The following is a 24,246-nucleotide window of genomic DNA, read 5'->3' as shown; positions in this document are numbered from 1 at the left end:
TATATTGTGAAGACTTTGGGCCTGTAGCCATGCTTGGAAACAATTTCTGTCGGGGGTATCCTTTCACAAACTCACCTGAACAGAATGCACTATGAGGAGCAGGTGTCTGCACTAAAAAAACAACACCCTGACAGAGTTTTGTGTGATTCTGTGATTTTTACAAAATCTGAACATAAAAACTTCTCTTTTTGAAGCCAAATTGTGAATGAATCAAAAATCTGTAAACTTAGATAAAAAGAGATTATAATTTCATCCATCTCTCCCATGTATTCCCTTCACAGGATATTGCCGGCGCTTGGCAGAGACTTGAACAAGCTGAGAAAGGCTATGAAGAGTGGCTGCTGAATGAAATACGACGACTGGAAAGACTTGAACACTTGGCTGAGAAATTTAGGCAGAAGGCTTCCACTCATGAACAGTGGGCATATGGTGAGGAGAGATGGCTTTAACATTTTTAGTATTTTAATGTTTGAAGTTGAACTGTCAGTGCTGAGTATTTGCCAGCTACAAACTCACTCATAAGTAGTTTGGACAATTTCAGACAATCTAAAATAATAACAGATAAAATGTCAGGTTTTGTTGACTATAGTCACGGTCCTAACTTGTTGGCATGTTGCTAATGAGATGTAACTGTAAAAATCATACTTGAGGCAGTGAGTCAAACTTAATGGGAATATTCTGCATTTGAATAGAGGCCATTACTGCTAATGTATTCCTACACAGCTGTACACCAGCAATCCAACCAGGAATGCAGTTGTACCACTGGCTGAGTGTGAAATTCTTAACAGAAGTATTCTGAGTTTATTATTATTTGGTCATCATGATGTTCTGAATAGTTCAGATAAACTACATGATACTGGACTCCTTTGCTCCAAACCCTGAATTACAAGCCATTTATAGTTCTGGCTTGTAATGGTAACCTAACCTTACCTGTAGTTGTGACACCTGTAGGGACCTTACAGTGGCATTCAGTTTTGTTGGGGTCTGTTAAACATAGGTTGGCTCTATCTTCCTGATGACTGTCTTCCTGTTTCTGCCATGCTTCTGGCTTTTCCCAGCTAGATTCTTTTGAAACTGTGAAAATGAATCAGAGTCCATCCTCTAACAGTTGCTGGAAGCATGCAAGGCTGTAAATAGTTGCCAAGCAGATACTAGAAGGGAAACTACAGCGTTTATCAGCCCTGAGAGACATCTTTCTGAGCATAAACTACTCATGGTGACAAGTCATAGCTGTTGTGTAGGGAAAACCACATAAGCTAGTACACAGCAAGTGGAACAATAGTTGCTTCTGGCTCTAGGATTCACAGAGCTGCAAATGCCATGTGGCGAGTGCAGCTGCAGGGCCTGTCTGTGTGGATTCAGTTATCCAACACAGGAGCTACTTAGCACTAGTATTTCAGTTTCTACTTAATCTTTGTTTCTCTAGTCTTTTGTAGATAAGTTGGCATTTTCCACTTGAAATGCAGAGTTCAATCCAAAAGGCAGTCACACATCTGAGGTTTTGTTTTTTTTAAGTGCTGAAATGACTAATGAATTGAAGGCAGAATGTAAAAAAGAATAACAGATCACTAGTAAGAGTGAAACTAAGCATAACAGTAATTTCTGGGTTTTTGTCTATTCCACAAAAAATTATCACAGTGGTTTAGAGATACAGTTTTTTCTAATATACCATTTTTATGCCAGTTTCTCCAGCAATGTAATACTCACTGTTACAGACCTGTATAAGCAGTCTGTGCAAAAACCAGGACATTACTGCAAGAGCATTAAAAATAGATGTTTCTAATTAGCATGTGCTGACAATTTGCTGCTGATTTCAGTGGGGGTGGGATTTAATTTCATACATATGATTTTCACCATGCCTGAACTAAAAAGTTGATTAAATTTACAATTTTCCTAACAAATAAATTGCTAAAAAATGAGTAATATTTTAATTTCCTCTTTCAGGCAAAGAGCAGACCTTGCTTCAGAAGGATTATGAGTCTGCCTCTCTGACAGAAGTCCGTGCCATGTTAAGGAAACATGAAGCTTTTGAGAGTGATTTGGCTGCTCACCAGGACAGGGTGGAACAGATCGCTGCCATTGCCCAGGAGCTGAAGTATGTTCCATTTAAAGACTTGCAGCTGCTGACATTTAACTTTGCGATAAACTCTTTCCAATGAATTTGATAGTGTCATAGGTACCAACGTAGGAATTCCAGACATAGCTTCATAAGTATATTATCTGAGCTGGTCACTGAGACCTTTCCCTCATCTCCCCCTTACCCCCAACCAAATATAGATATTCAACTGAACAAAACTATTTAAAAAGAAACATTTTCAACTTGACTTCACAGTAATATTTTAGATTAGTTCTACCCATGAGTCCATTGTGGGTTGATGGGAAACCTGGAGGTGTTTATTTCTCAGTTCATATGGTCTGCTGAGAGGTACGGACTAGGAGTTGTTTAACTTAGAAAATAATTTCACTTACACAAATTACAGCTCAAGTATCTTCACAAGTATATTGGTCCTTTCAAAAGGCTTCACATCCCTTTATTATCTTTATAATACTGGGTAATGCACTGACTTCCTGCAGATTTAACTGTCTCTAATATGCTTATTTTCACAATCTCTTGATATTATATTTGGAAGTGTCATTGTCTCCATTTTACACAAGGGACACTGGAAGCTAAATAAATTGCTCTCAGATTCCTGCCCTTGGCTTCACTCACCAAATTTCAATTTCTCACCTTGAACAGGCAGAACGGTTACTGCTCAGAAATGACATCTTAGAAACATGCCCTTTTTTCACTTTGTGAAGGACCATGACTCACCAACAGCTCCATCTTCATTAACGATTAAAAATCATATACTTGTCTTAAAATGTAGCTCATATCTGATAGCAGCAGCACTGCCAGTAGTTGTGCAATTCAAATGGATTTAAAAGAAAAATGCCATCTTCAGGATTATTTAAAGGACGAAAAATTAGGCACAGTGGGCAGACTAAGTATTGTGTTTCGGTTAATATGAAAGAAATAGAAAAAAACCTCACAGAATGGAGATTGCCCTGAATGTGTGAGATTATGAAACAGTTTCTGGCATGCCTTGATCTCTGTTTTGCAGTTATTTCATGGGATGGCTTGGGTTGGAAGGGACCTTAATGATCATTTAGTTCCAAGACCCCTACCATGGACAGGGACATATTCCACTAGATCATGTTGCTCAAAGCCCCATCCAACCTTGCCTTGAACACCTCTGGGTATGGGACATCCACAGCTTCTCCAGGCAACCTGTTCCAGTGCCTCACCACCCTCACAGTAAAGAATTTCTGCCTAATATCCAGTCCAAAGCTGCCCTCTTGCTGTTTAACACCATTCCCCCTTGTCCTTGTTAAAAGTCTCTCCAGCTCTCCTGTAAGTCCCTTTAGGCACTGGAAGGCTGCTATAGGGTCTCACAAAAACCTCCTTGTCTACAGGCTGGACAGCCCCAACTCTCTCAGCCTGTCTGCTTAGGACAGATGCTCCACCCCTCTGATTATCTTCGTGTCCCTTCTCTGCACCCACTCCAACAGATCCATGTCTTCTCTGGGGGCCCCAGAGCTGGATGCAGTGTTCCAAGTGGTGTCTCACCAGAGCAGAGCAAAGGGACAGAATCCCCTCCCTGGCCCTGCTGCCCACACTGCTTTGGATGCAGCCCAGGGCACGTTTGGCTTTCTGGGCTGGGAGTGCCCATTGGCTGGGTCATATTTAGCTTCTTGTCAACCAACATCGCCAAGTCCTTCCTCCCAGGGCTGTTCTCAATCAATTCTCTACCCAGCCTCTATTTGTGCTTGAGATTTGTTTCTCTTTATACTAAAGAAAGTTTCTGTAACACCTAATCATTGCTAATTCAGCTTCAGCTTTATGAATTATGAGAAACTTTGGGAATGTAGCATACATAGCACAGCATCTGCTTACCAGTGTTTTGAACCCTCTGTCCTTTACCTCTGGTGACGCCAGTGAACACTGTATCCTGTCTATTTTGGGTTTGTCTCTTCTCAGTTGTTTCAGTAATTTGCTGTGTGAAGTAAAACAAGTTATTTGTGGCCTGGGTTGCAAAGGTGCTGAAAGCTGATTGCATTTAGAGATGCTCTAATTTGACTTCTCTGCTTCTCCATACAATGGTGCTACCAGTGCCTGATTTTTCACTGTGACTGTGTAACTCAAGTAGGCTTAATGTCCATGGGGAACACTGAATGAAAGGTCATGAAGGTCAGGTTTTATCAGTGGCTGCAAGCAAATTGGCAGCTTCTATTTAAATACTGATTTTAATTATTTATACATAATTTCTTGCACAATAAAACTATAGAGGAAAATGCTAATTTCTTTCTTAATCCATATTTTTAAAGAAGGACTAAAGTCTGAATGCTAAGAAATGTGCATTGGCATCTGATACAAAGTCCGTTGAAGTCAGTGTGGGTATTTCTTGATTTTTGTTTGGTTGGTGGGTTGTTTTTTTTTCCTCATCACTGGAGCAGGCCCTTACAGAAACCATCATTGTCTATGTCTAAATTCCAAGTCAGTACACCTCCATGTTTTGTTTTAATCAATCTCTTGGATGCCTAATGTTGCAATTTCAAAGGAGAGCTATTGCTGTATGACCTTGAACTCTACTAGTTACAATTTCCTGTCCTGGTATTTTCTGCTACAGCTCAGTCCACTGTGTGCTTAATGTTAGAGTTGCTACAGCTTGTTGATTGATGCTATTTAGATAGAGAATTTATGTGTGTATGCAAACAGGTGATTCCAGCCAGGATGTTGCTATAAGATTGTTGTGTTCTCAGCCTATATAAACTTAGATATTCCTTGGCAAAGAGGCATGACAGGGCTTGGATAGGGCTTTATACAAAGCTGAAGGGGTATAGGCATTTCTAAAATGAGATTTGCCATTTATGACAGAGTAAATTCTCATTTGAGTGAGCTGTGCTATAAAAACCCATATTAATTTATGATCTTATGTGCTCATTTCAATGTTTTCGATCATCAAGACAAAAATTTTGGAATGTAGTTCCTTGTATATCCATCACTTGTAGTATAGTGACTGATTTTCAGCCAAACAGACCATTATCTGTAAGACTGATTTTAGAGTCATTTTGATTCTGGAGACCTGGGCTCAAATTGTGCTTACGAGCATGGTTAACATGAGCCTTGTTCTGAAGCACTGCTAAAACATGTTGCTCAGCAGGTTATTTTTGTGGCACTATCACTGTTCCCAAAGTGAGCTCAGACTTAAGTGCTTCTCTGGATCAGGTCAAAATTTGACTGAATTTTTAATTTTTGACGGAGAAGATTGAGTCACTTGTAAGATCAATAGTGATAACTCAATGATTTTTAAATTCCAAAGGTTGTAGGTTTCCAATGGCCAAACAAATAGAAAGACTGTTCTCTTAGAAGGTCTTTAACACATTAGAAGCAGTACTTCACACACTGCAAAGTAAAATTTTTTACAAAATGTAAATCTAGTCTCTTCAACGTTGAGAAAGATATAAAAATTAATAGGACAGGAAGAAAAGATACAAAAATTAACAAAACACAGTAAGCCTGTGTTTTATTTCCAACTAATTAATCTTTGAGTTATTACTTCCTCTGCTCCTGCTTTGAGCAGAAAAATGTTCTTTGATACCTATAATGCACTTATTTGAAGTAAACAACAGCAGGTCCAGAAAGGTAGTGAAGCTACACTGCTTAATGCCACTTGGTAAGCTAGTTTAGGATTTAGTTAGCTAGCACTGTGGGTGCCCTTTTCAAATGTTGTTTTGGTATTTTTCTCCTACCTATTTGTCCACAGCACACATCCCTGGAAGGAACAGGATAGTAGAGATCTTATGGGGAATGACTGAATCTCCCTGGCAGAGCTTGTGGAGGAAGGTGGTGTATCACCTTCCAGGACTTTGACCACAGCTGGTACAATCAGTCCCTCACTTTCATGGAAGTGCCCTTAGCCTTACCCGCCCTTACCCTTAATTGACAAAAGGAGATAAGTGATCCATTGAAGCAAAAATAAAGTTTGCTCACTCAGGAACATAATCTAATAAACTTAATATGCTATAATGAAAAAAAACCCCCAACTTTCAGCCAAAAGCTCCTGACAGCAAAATCAATCTCAGCCTGTTTCATCCAAGCCTCTATGCTTCTGACTTAAAATTTCTTAGCAGATAGGTGGCTTTTGTTGTACCCCTTGAAGGCTAACAAAAAGGCTTCCAAAGAAGGAAGTGAGTTTTCCAGTTAAGGAGCCCTTGTACAGTGTGACTTGCTGGCAATTTTCTCTTTACATACGAGAGCTTACTTTTACAATTCTGAGTTGTTTTTGGTATTTTTAAAAATTGTTCAGAGGATTGGATTAGAGAATACCTAGGCAAACTTGACATCTTACAAGTCTATAGGCTCTGATGGGCTGCATCCATGATTGCTAAAAGAACTGTTGGGTACCATAGTGAGGCTGCTCATGATGATCTTTGAAAAGCCATTGCAGTTAGGAGAGGTGCCTGAGGACTGGAAGAAAGCAAATGTCACCCTAGTCTTCAGCAAGTGCAAGAAAGAGGACTCAGAGAGCTCCAGCCAGTAGTTCCAGCCTCAGCTCAATCCCTGGCAAGGTGATGGACCGTCTGATTCTGGAGGCCATCCTGGAGGCTAGAGCCACAGGGAAGACAGGAAGGTGATCAGGAGTAGTCAGGAAAATCACATTTGACCAGCCTATTGCAATGAGTCAACTACCAGGATGGATGAGGGAAGACCAGTGCATTTTGCCTCTCTTGACTTCAGAGAGGCTTTCAACACTGTCTCTCACAACATCCACACAGGCAAAGTCAGGAAGCTCAGGCTGGATGAGTAGACAGTGAGGTGGATTCAGAACTGTCTGAATGGCAGATCCCAGAGGGCTGTACCCAGTGGCACGTGGCCAAGTTGGAGGCCTGTCACTTGTGGTGTCCCCCAAGGTCCAGCACCGGGCCCAGTGTTGTTCCCCTTGTTCATCAATGACTCAGGTGAAGGGGCAGATGCCTCAGCAGGTTCACTGACAGCACAAAGCTGGGAGGAGGGCCCAATACCCCAGAGGGCTGCGCAGCCCTTCAGAAGGACCTGGGCAGGTTGGGGAGCTGGGAAGAAAAGAACTGACTGAAATTTATCAAAGGCACGTGCAGGGTCCTGCACCTGGGCAGGAAAAACCCCTGCACCAGCACAGGCTGGGGGCTGAGCTGCTGGAAAGCAGCTCTGTGGAGAAGGACCTGGGGGTCCTGGTGGACAACAAGCTGTCCCAGAGCCAGAAGTGCCCTGTGGCCAAGAAGGCCAGTGGTGTCCTGGGATGGATTAGGAAGGGCATTGCCAGCAGGTCGAGGGAGGTGATCCTGCCCCTCTACTCAGCCCTGGTGAGGCACATCTGGAGTGCTGGGTCCTGTTCTGGGATTCTCAGTACAAGAGAGACATGGAGCAGGCCAGCGGAGGGATCCAGAGATGTTGAGGGGACTAGAACATCTCTCTTATGAGGAAAGGCTGAGGGAGCTGGGCCTGTTCAGCCTCGAGAAGAGACGACTGAGATGGACCTCATCAATGTCTGTCAGTATCTCAAGGGAGGGTGCCAAGAGCCAGGCTCTTCTCAGTGGGGCTGAGCAATAGGACAAGAGGCAACAGGCAGAAACTGATGAACAGGAAATTCCATGTGAATATGAGGAAGAACTTCACTGTGAAAGTGACCAGGCACTGCCTGGAGAAGTGAACAGATTGCCCAGAGAGGTTGTGGAGTCTTCCTCACCGGAGATATTTAACAACTGCCTGGCCTCAATCCTGTAACATATTCTCTAGGATGACCCTGCTTGAACAGGGAGGTCGGACCAGATGACCCACTCTAGCCCCTTCCAACCTGACCCACTCTGTGATTTTGTAATTCTGTGATTCTGTTATGGTATTTTTTTTTACCTGTTTACCATTCTTGACTTTCAATAGTCAATTGATTGCAGCACATCTGAAGCTTCTTTTAAACAGAATGCTTCTCATACTTCTCAGGTTTATCCCAAACCAGATTGCTCTGACTGGGCTTAGAAGAGGAAACATGAACACTGCCCCTGTCCTACAGAGCTGCTGGCTTCCAGCCTCTGGCTTCACAGAGGAAAGCTGCCTCTGTTCTCATTTTGTCCTCTGTGATTCTCTGTATTACTGGCAGTGTGATCTGTTCATTCCTCTTGCCAATTGCCTAGAGAAGAATGCTCAAACAAAAAGGGAACAAATTCTATCTGCATTTGCTGTCTTGTTCAAGCCTTGAAGTAAACCTTAGATTCATTATTGCCCTGTGTCATGCATTTACAGTCTCTGCAACGTTTAGTACTGGGCAGAGTGTTCTCAAGGCAAGCCAAGAGCTAAATTCAATGGATGGAGATGCACCAATAAAAGGGAGTTTCCAAAGTGTCAAACACATGTATTATGGATGATTATCATTTGCCACTGAGATAAAAAGTTCAGTTTGAAGCAGAGTCAGTCCAGAATCTCAGGACATAATCTCAAAAATTTATTCCAGTCTCAGGCAGAATAGTAAGTTGCTTTCTTCAGGATGATACTAGCCTATTAAGCAGGTGAAAATGTAATGGTAACTGCTATCCTTTGTGAATGCACTCATTCATCCTTGTGGCATATTTGGGTCTGGAGATCCCTGTTCTCTGAACAAGCCATTTCTGGGATGTAGCTCTGTGAGGAGATCCTGGCGAGGAAGATGAAAATTGTTCTCTGCTCCCTAGATCTTGGAAGCTCCTATTAGTATTCCTGGGCTTGTGAGAGATTATGCTTTGAATGCAACCTGATTTGTGTTTCTCAGTTCAATCATTTCAAAGCAGATAACGAATGGATCAGTTGATTATTTAAAACAAAGTAGATATTTCAGGCCAATTAATTTTAAAAGGTACCAATCTTGTTAAAGACCAAGACTGAAGCATTCTGGCCATCAGAGGATCAAGTTGCTTTTGTCACAGGAATAGCTATGACAAAGATGCTTGCACACCTTAATTTTGATTAATACCTGGATGTCACTTGATTTTTCTCAGAACAGAGGGCATTGATCCTGTTCCTGTGCTGTGCTTCATGAAATGCTGGATGCCTAAACACAATGTCTCTACTACAACACTTGCTTACCTTAGGAGAAATATTGCAAAGAAGAGGGCAAGAATTGTTGAGGGCCAGTGGCAGTGTGGACACTGCTCCTGTCTTTCAAAAAGTCACACAGAGTTTTGTCTTTGCTCTTTCTTAGTGAACTGGATTACCACGATGCTGCAAGTGTCAATGATAGATGTCAAAAGATATGTGACCAATGGGACAGTCTGGGAACACTCACTCAGAAAAGGAGAGAAGCACTGGAGGTAAACCATACAATAAGGATCAGCAGCTCAGCTGAGGAAGGGAGAGGGAAATGGGCAATTTATTTCATATCTGGAAATGGTGCCTTTGAGTATCCACTTTGGAGTCCAAATAGCAAAAAACTCTTTCCTCAGATCTTAATTTAATTTTGGTGTGGTTACTTGTGCAAATGGACTGAATTATTCAGAGTAGACTTGGCAATACTGAGCTGCCACAGACAGCTCTAATGCAGCAACAAATGGCATGTGGTTTGTAGCACCCCTCTGTGGGAATCTGATGTCCAGCAAGGCTAAAAAAAGCTATTGGTTGGTTACCTTTTCATACCAGTCTAAGTTTGCAGTCTTGCATACCTTTCTGTCCAGCAGTAGGTAAATTTTGGTAGTGAGTATTTCAAAGCACTGAGATACTTTGCAAAACCTTGTTCTTTTGGAAAAGAGGAAGTCACACATATTCTTCCTTTTTCTACTTAAGAGAAATTAGTAAATCAAAATTAGTAGATTTTAATTCATTTGCAGATAGATCCCAATAACAAAAATATCTAATTTATATGTATATAAAAATACTTCAAATATTAGTATTATACTTCGCAGGCATACACTCACCCCTTGTAATGTGTTGGATATGAGAGTAGTTCTACTGCAATTAGTCCTGTTGCCTTGAGTGGGAATCCTTAAAGCAGGTGGTGAAATCAATCAATGCAATCAATTGCATTTCAAAAGATGAGGTATGACTTTCTTTATGGGTGTGTATGTGGTATGTGTGGAGCTAGATTTTACCCTAATAACAAAAGAATGCACTTTTCCCAACCTGTACAGAGGACAGAGAAACTGCTTGAAACAATTGATCAGCTTCACCTGGAGTTTGCCAAAAGAGCTGCTCCTTTCAACAACTGGATGGAAGGTGCTATGGAAGACCTACAGGACATGTTTATTGTTCATAGCATAGAGGAAATTCAGGTAATTGTATTATTTCCTGTATCTACACCCAGCAGCCAGGATGTTTGAGAGCCTGAGAGAGGAGCTGTGCTTATTTACACCAGTTTTTCCAGATGCTGGAAGAAATGTTAGAGTTTTCATGCTTTCCCTCTCTGTTTCTGATTTTAGAGTTTAATCTCTGCACACGATCAATTTAAAGCTACTTTGCCAGAGGCAGATGGTGAACGACAGGCCATACTGTCTATCCAGAATGAAGTTGAAAAAGTCATCCAGAGTTACAGCATGAGAATAAGTGCAACCAATCCTTACAGCACTGTTACAGTCGAAGAGATTCGTAGCAAGTGGGAAAAGGTAATGTATGCTAAATTGCTAAATACAGAAAGGACATTGTGATACATGATTCCAGTTGAGAATTACTGAGAATATTCAGAGAACTTTACAATAAATCTCTAAATTATTCTAGATCGTCAGATGCTGGAATGAATTTCTGCAGTACCTTATGCTCTCCCTTATGTTTGCCCGTCTCTCTTCACAATATTCCTTGCTCCTGTCACGCAATATTACCTATGTCCTCTTTGGCTTTCTGCCTGGACAAGAGAAGCACGTGTTGAGGCTAGTGCAGGGCTGGTGCCTAGCTAGAGGTGCTGTTATTAAAGAACAGGAAATTATTGTATTCTTTCTCTTAGTATAAAGAATAATTTTTTGTGTTTCTTCTACTCAGATGCTGCTTTTCAAAATATGTTGTATAAAATCAGCATCTTTGGAACCATTAATGTTTCTGTCCAATTAGATTAAAATTTGCATTAGCAACTGAAAAGTACTGGGAAGGGATCAAAGAGAGGCTTCTAGAGCAATCACACCAATTTCATTTCATTAGGAGCCAAGACAGAAAACATGCTGCAGGTAAATGATTGTGTAAAATGTAGAATTACAGAAACTTACATGGACACAAACACACTCTCAATGGGCAATAAAAATGAAGCGTAAGGACTAAGGTTAGAATCTCCCTGGGCAATTCAGAAGGGTAAGCCACACAAAAGCATTTGCAATGAATTAGAGACTTCCAGATGTGCATGACAGACAGTACATGTCTCATGTTATTCTATTCTAATGGAGGTGTTCAAATAAAATGTTTTGCACTGACTGTTCTTAGAAAAATTACTTAGAGATTGAAAAATCACCTTCATTTTTTGAAAGAAAAACAAAGTAACTGCTCTAGGAGCAGTTAAAGTGAAATTGTCTTGAACTTGAATCCAGCCAGAGGTGAGAATTTCTTCTCTCTGCATGTCAGTCTCTCTGGTCAGGCTGCCTAAGACCATGTCACAAATTTCTTATGTTAGCACAGAATTTGTAAATAAAATAGTGATTATTCTGGCTTGTTTTTCTGATATTGGCCTTCAGGCCAGTAATGAAAATTATTAGCTCTAGACTTACTTGTTCCGTTTGTTGTTAAACTATTCAATTGTGCCTACTCACCTTTAGTGCCCTCCCACTGTAACAGGTGAAGCAGCTGGTGCCTCAGAGGGATCAATCCTTGCAGGAGGAATTAGCCCGCCAGCACGCCAACGAGCGCCTGCGCCGCCAGTTCGCTGCTCAGGCCAATGTCATCGGGCCATGGATCCAGACCAAGATGGAGGTAAGTGCCACATCCTCATGCAGATGCTGATGAATAAAGTAATTTTTAATTTTTTCATCTTTATATACAGGGCAACAGCAAAGTCAGTGACAGTTTGCCAGCTGTTTGAGCCTAAACTATTTAGCACCTGTTAAGATTATTCTTAAAACTTTGTACAAGTGGTATCCTGATGGTGATCAGGAGATCCAGCTTTGAAAAATCAATCACTAACCAGTTACTGTTTAGCTTCTGCTTTTTGTAGAAAAGATACCAGGTTCACTGGGGTCTCAATACTAATTCCAGATTTAAATACGACACATTTCTTTTGAAATGTATTTTCTATAGTAAAGTTTCTCATCTCCACTGTATGAAGGTGTTACTGCTGTTGCTTCTTAGTATAAAAATACAACATATTTATGTGATCATTGGTCAAATTAGCACATCTGAGGCTTAAATTTTGTGGGACCGGGGGGGGTGTCTTTTTTTTTTATTTTGACAGGAAATTGCCCGCAGTTCTATTGAAATGACAGGGCCTTTGGAGGACCAGATGAATCAGCTGAAGCAATATGAGCACAATATCATTAATTATAAACACAATATTGACAAACTGGAAGGAGATCATCAGCTTATACAAGAAGCCCTGGTGTTTGACAACAAGCACACCAACTATACCATGGAGGTAGCCATCTACTCCCTTTTATACTTATTAGTTTATTCTGTCCTCTTGTGCCGTGTAACTACCTTCCCTGATTTAAAGGGACTCCCACAGAAGATGGAATTTGGCAGGCTTTCTGGCAATCTCATAAGACTTGTTTTATTTTCATTTATTTTCACTTTTTAGTGCGGAAGTAGCCACTTAGAAACCAGTTTCATATTTTTCTGAAGGCCATTTTTGTTTTGAGTCATCTTTGGTCATAATACAGAGTTAGTGGTATGGAAAAAGTATCACATAAATATTTAGACCTGATTTCTTTCTTACTCTACTTTTTATACTCTTAAAAGAATATATTTGCTTCTGTAATAACTCAGTATTTTCTTTCTCATAGCACATCCGTGTTGGATGGGAGCTCCTGCTTACCACCATCGCTCGAACTATCAATGAGGTTGAGACTCAGATCCTCACAAGAGATGCCAAGGGTATCACCCAGGAACAAATGAATGACTTCAGAGCATCATTCAATCACTTTGACAGGGTACAGTACTCCTGCTTTTTCTCAGCTAGCAATATTTATTCTTCCCAAAAGCAAGTTTCTTGGCATTCCAAACATAAGCCTTTTAAAAAATCTGAATATGTGCTAGCAATGGGCTCTTTTTAAAGGAGAAAAAAAGATGAGTTAATAAAGAATTTATAGCCTTACAAAGTCATGGGATGATGGCTTGGGCTGGAAGGGAATTCAAAGATCATCTAATTCCACTCTCCCCACCTTGGGCAGGGATGCCATCCACTAGATCATATTGCCCAGGGCTCCCCACAGCCTAGTAGCATTGTGCACATAAATTAAAGATTATTTTTTGCTTTTTAAATGTAATGCAGAATTATAGCTCTGCTAATATGATTTAGTATTTGTTCAAATAATAAGCAGAACTGCATAAATCTGTGTGTTTTGGAAAATAACATGACCCTTTTATTTTAAGACTGTACAGCATGTTCTAAGTACTTGCTGTTGTTTCCATCTCATTAAATTTAGCTGTAATCTATATCACAGAGCTTTTTCCCCCCCTTTGAATCCCAACTTGTCTCCCTAGAAATGTATTTTTAGGGAATATAGTTGGGACACTTACAGCTGTCCAGGAATATCCTTTATTTTTCTGGCTGTATGTGGGAAATAAGAGGCTGTTACTTTTTTTAGTTATCTAAATATGGATGAATAAAAAAGTAGGAAGGAAAACAGTACTGTAAAGAAACTTAACTCACTTCTGTGAGTTATGCAGTACTCATGGACAGAGTGTTATAAAGATAACTATTAATACACACAATAGCAAAATATATGCAGATAGGGATCTGATATTTGCAGTTGGAGAACAATCTGAACATGAGTTAGTTCTGATGGCTCTGTGCTCATATGAACCCACGTTTAAAACCAAGTTCACAGTTCAAATACTGAAAAAACTTATCATAAAGCAGCACCAGTCTGTCAAGTCAGTCCTTCAAATCATTTCAGGCTACAGCAAAATGCCACTTTCTTTTCACTAAGATCCTGTTTGTCCAGCTCAACTCAAATTGGTTGCCCATATGTGCACTTTCATTTGGTATGGAATGGATGCTGATAGTCAGTTTACTAAATCTTTTTTAGAATACCCCTAACTGTTCAGGAGGAAGACCAGAATTACCAAACCTCTACTTGCTGAAGAAACATACAAGCATAGGGAAATGTAGCTACACAGAACTAGGAATGGATTTTATGGAAAAATCTTAATGCAATTCTAGTACAGCATAATTCTTTTTTGTATTTTCTAAGGAAGCAGAAGATAACATCACAAAAGCAGAGATGGTTTTCCTGGGGTGGAAGGAAGTAGCATACCAAATGGCTTTCCCAATGCACTGGAGCAGATAATTGAGCAATTAGAGCTATTAAAAGCAAAGTACCAGGCCTGGATAAATTACATGCCTGTACTTGAGAGACTTCTCTAAGGGAAACCAAGGTCTTTGCACAAAGATTTGACAGTTCCCTAAAGATAAGGAGGCAAAGTGACTGAATCCAAGTCTGTTTTATACTGGATGGCCATATCTAGCATCCCTGTATCTTTGTAGTTCATGGGTGAGTTCTCTGTCCCGCTGGCAGCAAGGCTGGCTCAGTGGCTGAGGAATATTACAGTCAGCTCCTGGTGCCTCAGGCTGCTTGAAAGGACAAGCTAAATCCTACGCCAACCAGCCCTACTGTTACAGATTTTCAGGCTTTGCAGATGCAGTAAGACACTGGAATACCAAAGCATAAGACACAGCAAGGCCTTAGGAAATGTTGTATGACCTGGAAGAAGGGGGTTGTGTCACACAGCTGCTAGCACACTGGAGATGGGCTGCAATGATAATGTCTAACACAAAATTGCTTCCCTGCTCTTAGATTCTTACCTGTCCCTGACTGTCTCTTTCCTCAGGCTATGATGGGTCATGGCTTTAGGCTGAGTGCCTTCTGTCCTGGCTCCTGTTGCAGGAAGCCTGAATGGCCAGGTCAGAAGCAGACAGATGTTTCATCTATCATACATCCTCATCTGTTTCTGTGGCCTCAACAACCTGGGCCTGGTCTGCAAGTTTAGCTGTAGACCCTGCCTTTCCCCATGACAGATATAATCCAATGGTTTAAAAAGAGGGGTCTGGAAGGATCACATAAGGAAAGCACCATTTTACGAATGCCCTCTTTAGTATAGCCCATCCCTCAGGATCAAACATGGGAAACTAGACTAGGTGGACTTTTGCACTGACAGAGTTACTTTCTGTAGCACAATGCAATTTAAAGAAAGGAAGAAGGTAAGATCTAAAATGACTCAACCATTAAGCCAGGCTTTATGCAGGGAACAGATAGTAGAAACACTGATAAAAGATAAGTTTATAAGGATTGGATTACACTGTTACTTAATGGACAGATGTAACTCAGTCCACACAGGCTAGAAGGAGACTTTGAACAAACATATTGGAGAAAGACAGGCTTGTCCTTGCACATTTGAATATTTAGTGCTGGTGAATGAAGGCAACTTAGGGAGTTACTTCAGTGTACATAAAATAATGAAGACTTTATATTTGTTCATCTTTAGATAGAGAAGGCAGTAATGCATTATTTTATGGTTTTGATTTCCTTAAATAGAAATGAAGATAAAACTGGATTATCTGAACATAAGCACTACCATGAAAAATCTGCATGTTAGATGGAATTAACAATATATGTAAAATTTTTGTGGCACTTAGCAGCATTTCTGAATGCTTGATATAGTTTAAAAATACACTTGAAGGATTGGATTGCTGTTCACCATGATGAATAGACAGAAAGGATCCCAAAAATTAATACTGTCACTGACAAGGAGGCTTTAAATATCTAAGTACAACAGAATAATTTATGCATGGTATAGCTTTGACTTGTGTGGCATTTTTCACATTTAAGACATTTCTTACTGTCTGACAGTGTGTGTTGGGGATGTCAGCAAAGTACTAATATGCCATTCCTTTCCCCATTTTAAAGTATGTATTTTGGTATACATAAATCTAACAACTCTTTTTAGGGTGCTTCTAGAAACAACTTCTTTTGCTTATGACTCTGAGAAAGGAACCCCTGTCTTCCTCCTTGGGAAGAATATATAAAAAAAAAATTCTCACAGTGAATGTGAGAATTACAAGGGCAGGAAGAGTTGTGTTCCTTTCAGTGCATCCCCAGCAGAGATGTGCTGGCACAGAGAGCTTTACAAGTCACCCTTGAAAAGGCAAGTGGCAACCATGCTCTTTCCCCTGCCTATGGGGGTAAGAGCCCTCTTGGCTCTTGTGTTCCTGGCAGGCATGTACACATGCTGGTGTCCCAGGGGTTATTCCTGGGGGTGCTGATGCTTACCCTTGCTTACCACTGCTGCCCCACTCCTTGCTAGAAATTGTGCCTGAAGGCACAGTCTAGTTGTAGTTATAAATATAAATCTTTAGCATTGCTGCTATATTTCCTTCCTTAATGTGACTGCATGGAGAAAAAAAGAGAAAGTGGGACACAATGTCTGAATCACAGAAGCGGTTTAGAAGTGTTCAAAATGGTGCATAGCTGAATAATGGTATGCAGCCAAATCAGGATACCACACATATAGGTTATCAGTCACTGGTTTTGACATCTCTTTATGCAGGGATTCCTTTTTCAGATTCAGTATATTTAGTAAATTCTAAATAAGATTGCAAAGTACGTGATGAAATATCTGCAGCTGCTCTGCCTGTACTATTTTAATGGCTGCTAATACATTCTACTATTGATTTTTCTGCAAACTACAGATTTCAAGTAGGAGCTCTGCATGCAGAAAAATAGCATCGTGCCACCCTGTATTTTGCTAACAGAAAAACAACAGCTCTCTATTAAAGGAGTCATATGTTCAGGCTTATGCAGGTCGATTAGCATTCAGGAAAATTAAGGACATATTTAAGAATGGATTAGTTTGACTCAGAAGTTCACTTGTTTTGTTTAAGGTCACATATAAATCACAAGGAGAAGGGAAAAGATTTCTGGGGACTAATAATGAAACATAAAGGAGATTTTAGTGTTTTTCTTTGTATTGGCAGGAAAATATAAACAAGGCAAAGCTATTTATATTTGTTAAAAGATTAATTTCAGCTCCTAATGTTGGTCTGCAAACAATAAAAGTAAATATCAAGAACCATTTCCAACTGAGAAAGCCTTCACATGGGCTTGATCTATGCCTTAATTGCAAAATGCTATTGAATTCCATGAAACTCTGATATACTTCAAAGATGCTTTTTTAGGCAACATATGATGAAGATTTGAAAATTTCACTACAAGAATGTGAAAACCTGCTATAGCACTTGGCACTACTACTTGGACCCTCAGTAGGGAGTCCCACTTAACCATATGACTGTTCTGAGCTGCAGCACAACCACTTCACTTCTCTCCTAAAGAAAATGGTATCTTGGAGCAGGTGCCAGCCCCTCACTGCCATCTGCCCTTCACTGCCTCAGCTCCTGCTGCTGTGTGTGCCTGGTGGGGCAGCTCCTGCACACACTGCCCACCCAGCCCCCGTGGAGTGGGGTGGCAGCTGGTGATCCTCCCCCAACACTGGCTAGAGGAGATTGAGGGGCAGGATTTGTCTCTTAGCTCCCATTTTTGTATCATTTTGTTTGCAGACACACAGAAGTATCTTCAGCTTTAGAAATGAGGTAAAGTTAATAACTGGTGGGACCTGCCATAGCCTGTCTACATGACAGCTTTTGAAAGTTTCAAACCAGCCTAGATTAACATTTTGAGAATGATAAAATAAGCCATTTTGAATGCTTTATAGCAGGAATCATCTATAGAATGGAAATATTAAAGGATAGAAACCACTGTGATTATGGCTTTTAACTAAATGCTGCTCCAGATTTGTAACTTTGCTTTTTTTCTCTTCATTGACTTCCCACTGTTATTTTTCATCTTTCTTTTATGGGGCTGGAGGATGTTGATGTAGAGGGAGTCAATAACAGCATGATATTTTAAAAATGCATGGTGTTATTAACTTACTAAAGCACCACTTCATCCTATTAGTATATTAAATAAGCCCAATGCATTTGTTAAATTCGTATAATTTTACCTATCCATAGCTATATAGAAATGTTGAAAAATAAATTATTCATCTAGCAGGCAAGTATGTAGCAGACAGAAAACCTTGGATCTTCTCCAAACTGTCTGTAAAATCAATAAGCATAATAATTTTTCATCTTGGAATATCTCCTTAATTGTACTTATGTTAACTCACTCTAAAGTACCCCTCTGATAGGACACATTTTGTATGAACAAGAAGAAAAAGAGAAGCCAGTCTGGTTTTAAGAAGTTAGTGTGACTTCTTCTGCAAAATAGAAAGATACATTGGTTCAAAACAGCGTTCCAGTTTGATGTGGTTTTACTAGGAACCATTTAACCTGGAATTCAATTTTTCTTTTTAAAAAAGAAAAAATTGCTTTTTAAAAGTCAGTTTTCAAAGCAAAACCTGACTATATATATTGTTAAAGAAGACAGATAACTGAAAATAAGTTGTCAATTATAAATTTATTTTGTACTTGTCTCCTTTGAGCTATGCATATTACATTAAGTAGTATTACCAGATCAAGAATGAAGTAACAGTAATTGAGTGGGGAAAACATGTTTTGCCCAGTTCAGTGATATTTTTATTGCATCTCACATACACTGAATCACAGGATTGCTGGGTTGAAAGAGACCTTCAAGATCATCAAGTCCAACCTATTCCCTGACACCTCAATTAAACCGCTGCACTGAGTGCCACATCCAGTGTTTTTTTAAACACATCCAGGGATGGTGACTCCACCACCTCCCCGGGCAGACCATTCCAGTACTTCCAGTACACTGCATGACAATAGAAAAGGAAGGAAGAAAATGGAAGTTCATAGAATGAAATCTGCCTTGTAAGCAAAGGTATTTGAAAAAAAAAGATGGAAGGTAACAGAGTTTTAACTCTGTAGTTCAAGTGAGGACCCTCTTCTACTAAGAAAAAGTCGAAAGTATGAAACTGCAAAAACTGCACACTTTTTAGGTACTTCATTGTATATGTTGACATTACATTTCCATGAAATTCTGGAAGAATGTGATAACTAATTTGTGAATGGAAGCTTCTTTACTAACCAACTAACCTGATCTGTGACTTTTCTTTCCTTTCCCCTTCCCAAATGCATGACCTTTGATGGGATACTAGGACGAATCTGACAATCTACAGTCTGATGAATTTAAAGCCTGCCTCATCAGTCTAGGACAGGTTGGAAATGACTTGCAGGTAGAGGAAACTAAAATAATTCTATTTTCAGATGTAAAAATAGCCAAAAAGATTGCATGTTTAAACTCCAGTCTGTTGGTCATAATGCTTTGAAAAGATCCTGCCTCTGGGAAGACAACTGGTTTAGATGGACTCTCAGCATCACTTTGGGCTGCATTTTTGCATTTTTCAAAGATTTTTTCAGTTTGTTTGTTTTACCTGGTTTGAGAGATTTTATTTGCGTACTACTAGATAGCTAGGAGAGCTCTTAAGATTCTTGCACTCAGACTTTTGTCAATTTTCCTTTCCTCAGACTCAATACAAGTTCTCTTATGCTTTTCTAATATAGGATGACACAATTCTCTCCAAGCCGCTGCAATCTATCACAGCACAGAGGAAAGATTTATTTACGTTCTTACTTTCATGCCATTTTGTGTTTACTCAGCTTCAAGTCTAGAATGTTGCAGATATGTTATTGCCTGGAAAATGAGCAACCTCATTTCATACAAGGTCTTCAACTGATCTCCTAAGTCTTGCAGGTCTCATCCTTTAAGCCAGTATGCATATCTCTGCTGTATTCAGGGTCTTGACAGCCTGCAGTCAGAAGGAAAATCCCTGTACTTATTTCCCATATATCAGCAGACTGCTCTCATAATGTATTTACTTTGGCCTTGGAATGAAGTATTTCATTGTTTTTCACTGTACTTTTGGCTGCTAGAGATTCCACACAGAACATTTCAAAGATATTTCATATCAGGGAGGCAGCTTGAGCATCTAATGAGTTTGACTAATTTAGTAACAAATATTTCTCCTTGTTCTTCTCTTTGTCTTCTCTGGTTGTGTTCTCTGTATTCTTGTCCCATTCATCTCCTCTTCTCCCTTATCTCTCCCCTGACTTTTCCTGATGTTACTTTTGTTTTGTGGTGAAAACGTCTCTTTCCTGTGTGTAATATGTTAGTTACTTCTTCCTCTTTTTTTAAAACTGATGATGGTTCTGGTGACCTGATCGGGCAACATCAATGAATACTGTTCATGCACTGGATCCAATATGCCAATGGTCCAAACTCGTCATCTCTCTGGAAATTACCTTGGATTCTTCAAACCCTCCCTTCTATATTCCTTACGTTGTTTTGGTCAATAGAGGAAGAATGGATTGATGGACCATGATGATTTCAGAGCTTGCTTAATTTCAATGGGTTATGATTTGGTACGAGCTTTAAGAAGAAATGTCAGCTGATTCTGCTTGCAGCTAAAACGTTAACCACAGCAATACTAAAGCTTATCTAAATAGAGAGGATACTAATGTCATTCACACTAGAGATAGTACTTTCTTTGCTTTTGCTTTGTGTTCAAATGTTAAAAGGGAGGTTAAAAGTAAAACAAGACACTCGAAAACCGTATTCTATGGTGCACCGCATTGCTCTTTGAATTAATGAAACTTTAAAAACTGAAATTAACAGTTATTAAACTGATGTTTGTGTAAATTTCTCGTTTCCTACCTGCATGATGAAGAATGAGTTTGATACTGTTTAATTTTTTGTAAACTTGCCTTGGGGGTTGCATTTTCCTTGCTTCAATTATTTATTCCAAAAATTTTCTCTGAAATCCACCTTTTTTATGGAAAAGAAAGAGATTATCCTTAGTTAGGCTGTCCTGTATTTGGCATGAAATTTTAACAATTGTTTCCCTTCTTAGTTCTGTGGGACTACCCTGCTTGTTGGGCTATTATTTTACTTCCCTGCATGGTACCTAAATTACATTGGTTTTATGATGAGATGGAAAATGAAGTGTTAAGATAGAGCAAGCTAAACAGGGAGAGAAAATGGTGACATTTAATTGAAAGATACATATTATGTATTTAGGACAAAGGATACACTTTCCAAAAGCATGGTCCTTTTTACAGAAGCGGGGTGGGCATTTCATGTGCAGATTTCATCGGCTCTGATTGTTGATGTTCTCGAGTCAGGAAGATGCTTTATAAGCTCTATAGCCAGTGGTTTTGAGTGGTTCATGAGAGGCTTGGGCCGCTGGAGATCAGTATTATGGTGACCATTTTCTTTGTTTTGGATTTTGTGAAAGGGTGAAGCTGAGTTTGCCCGAATCATGTCTCTGGTTGACCCCAACGGGCAAGGAACCGTCACTTTCCAGTCCTTCATCGACTTCATGACCAGAGAAACGGCAGACACTGACACGGCTGAGCAAGTGATAGCTTCCTTCAGAATCCTGGCTTCAGATAAGGTCAGTCACCGTGCTGCTGCTGCAAGGATTCAGTTGCTCTTCTGTTTGGCCCTTCTTATTACAAGTCTTTTAGTAATAGCAAAGCTTTGTTTGCAGTTTGTCAGATTTCAGAGAAAGCATGTACATTTTCTTCTTGTTTGGAACCAAGGCTCTTACCTGAAATGGGTGCAGAATATGAGGCTTTGTCTGTGTATCCTCATATCATAGAGAGCCAACATAAAATTAGGCATCGTAGAAAAGACTTAGATGGTTGATCTGTATAATGGATATATTGTACATCAGGTTATTTCCACACCACAGCTTTGACTAGTGTGGAACTCGTTCTGCCATTCATGCTGGTGTCTAGATGTCTCAATGCAAAGTTTGGCCCTCTGGAACATAGCCTAGATCAGGTGCACAAGGCTACGCCTGGTTGTGAGCCATGTTGTGACCGGACAGCTCACTCAGTAGGATGATGCAATGTGCTATATCCATATCCTAGCAGAAGCAGCAGGAAGAGGCCTCCTGTAGTTACTGGGTTTGTAGAGGAAGCTCCTTAATTTGGCATACTTTTGTCCCCACTGCCAGATGCACATCTGACTGAGTGGTGTTTGTAGATGCAAGGGAGTATAATGACAGCACAAGAGCTTCTGGAGGAATCAGAGCCATAAACAGTGCTGCCACAAAACCAATCCTGTGCTGTGGAGAAAGGAGAGATCACAGCAGTACAGGTCTATTTGCCCAAGCTCGCTCTATTGATTTTCTCATTCCAGCTGCTTGTATTGATTTTGTGATCTCAGTTAATGTGGACCACATTTTAAATTCCAGACATGTTCTCAGTAGAAATTCATGTGGAAGATGGTCTCAGGAAAAAGTGTTTTTCATTAGATTGCTATTCTAAGCAATGTCAAGTCTGTTAACAGAGGCTATCCCTCATGTCATAAATGCAAACCATTACAAATAATAATGCATCTTTCTTTACACATATATTAGAACTTTGAAACAACAGGATCTAGCTGCATCTGTCCTGTCACTGCAGAAGGGGCAGTAGTGCACTGCAGAGATACTGATGCCAGGGATAAGCTGTATCTGTAGCAGTCTGCCCATGGCTGCACAGTGCTTGGTAGCTAACATATACAGTCACATATCCTGCGATTGCATTTTGACCTAATCAGTTTGTTGGTGGAATTTCCCCCTTCAACTTATAATTTGTGATGGAATTTACAGAGGAAAATATTTTGTCTCAGAAAAATAGGCAAGATGCCCAAATTTATTAGTCACAGTTACAGAAAACAAATATAATAAATATAAATAATATATAAAATATATTTTGTGTTTTTGAAGAACACATACTGAATTTGTCAATCCTTTTCCCCCTCCCAGCCTTATATCCTGGCAGATGAGTTGCGTCGAGAGCTGCCTCCTGAGCAGGCTCAGTACTGCATCAAGAGAATGCCTCCGTACACCGGCCCGGGCTCTGTTCCTGGGGCTCTGGATTACACCTCTTTTTCATCAGCACTGTATGGAGAGAGTGACCTCTGATTCAGTAATTGGCTGTATTCATGGTAGACACTATAAATACCCACCTTATTGCCCAGATTGCTTCTCAAAAGCTTTGACAAGCTGATTTAAAAACAAAATTTACAAATACAGTAGGTACCGTCAGTGTAAAGTGCTAGTAACTGAATTAACCGGTGTATATTAAAGTGTGCAGCACGCTAGATACCTGCCTTGTTGGTTTTAGGTTGTCTGTCCTATGCAATGCTAGAAAATCTATTAAAAATTGAAAGATATTAACTTTGGAAAAATATATTCAGAAAACAGAATGTAAAACCTAAAAATGTTGAAACTCGCAAAATATTTCTCCATTTTCAAAATGTTTCAATGCCATATGCGCTTCTTTTACGATGTTCATAAAACTATGTTAGAAGTCATGCTTTTTTTCTTTCATAGAGCAATATTACTTTCCTCTCATGATTTCTGATTTTGTATGCTCCTGTTGGTGGAATTGAATAAAATACTAAATGCAGATTTTCAGGGAAGAAATATAACAACCACATACATGACTTAATTACAAAAATAATCCAGAATGCTATGCTTTTGTCTCAAAGAGTTGTAATATAAGGGGGAAAAGCTGATTAAAGTGCAGTTTTAGAGTTCTGTAAGCAGTTCTTTTCTTTTAGGCCTTTAACTTTTACAGCTGAGGGAATATAACTTTTATAATCAGAAATAATAAGGAAGCTAATTTCATGTGAACTGTTTTGTTATGAAACCCTCATTCTTGTCTATGTTGGACAGTCTTTGTTTCTCAGTATAAGAATGCATTATTATATGTATTAGTGGGCAACATTCATCTCTATCCTGCATAAAGCAAACTCCCAGCTGAGCAAATGTAGTATGGTTGTCTTGCAGCTTTAACTGTTCAGTGCTCAAAATTCAGTTTGTCCTGAGTTCTGCTGCGTCGCAGGCAGTCTGTCTGTCCCTGGCTCCTGTGCACTAGACGTTTACTGTTTTTTCCATCTTGAGAAATGACAGAGAATAAAAGCAGTAACTTTTTTACTTGAATCCTACCGACACTGAGGAAATGCAATGTCATCAAACGAAACCATTTACAAATGGTGACGTGAGCTGTGCAGCCCAGTGCTATCAAAGCAATGATGTGCCTATTAAATAAAGTCTGCTTTTCAAAACTT

The 24,246-nt window shown here is 39.8% G+C and overlaps 1 protein-coding gene across 11 annotated transcripts in view; it reads left to right on the top strand.

Annotated features, from left to right (window-relative positions):
- ACTN2 (actinin alpha 2) overlaps positions 1-24,246 on the top strand; it is an 83,782-nt gene extending 59,536 nt beyond the window's left edge. For 4 of the 11 annotated variants that reach the window (XM_064413779.1, XM_064413778.1, XM_064413771.1 and 1 more), the window contains 12 exons: positions 282-429; positions 1,945-2,095; positions 9,246-9,354; positions 10,168-10,308; positions 10,456-10,638; positions 11,789-11,923; positions 12,402-12,581; positions 12,949-13,095; positions 19,280-19,357; positions 20,478-20,543; positions 21,416-21,574; positions 22,937-24,246. In XM_064413779.1, coding sequence (XP_064269849.1) covers positions 282-429; positions 1,945-2,095; positions 9,246-9,354; positions 10,168-10,308; positions 10,456-10,638; positions 11,789-11,923; positions 12,402-12,581; positions 12,949-13,095; positions 19,280-19,357; positions 20,478-20,543; positions 21,416-21,574; positions 22,937-23,095 — 1,656 coding nt within the window. In that variant the 3' untranslated portion in view covers positions 23,096-24,246. Of the gene's footprint in view, positions 1-281; positions 430-1,944; positions 2,096-9,245; positions 9,355-10,167; positions 10,309-10,455; positions 10,639-11,788; positions 11,924-12,401; positions 12,582-12,948; positions 13,096-19,279; positions 19,358-20,294; positions 21,575-22,936 lie in introns of those variants that run through there. The other 7 variants (XM_064413775.1, XM_064413776.1, XM_064413782.1 and 4 more) reach the window with 4 other exon arrangements.

The sequence above is a fragment of the Passer domesticus genome, chromosome 3 (genome assembly GCF_036417665.1).
Source record: "Passer domesticus isolate bPasDom1 chromosome 3, bPasDom1.hap1, whole genome shotgun sequence".
Classification (NCBI taxonomy): domain Eukaryota; kingdom Metazoa; phylum Chordata; class Aves; order Passeriformes; family Passeridae; genus Passer; species Passer domesticus.
Note: the sequence above shows the minus strand (reverse complement) of the source record. Positions and strands in the feature narration are given on the sequence as shown.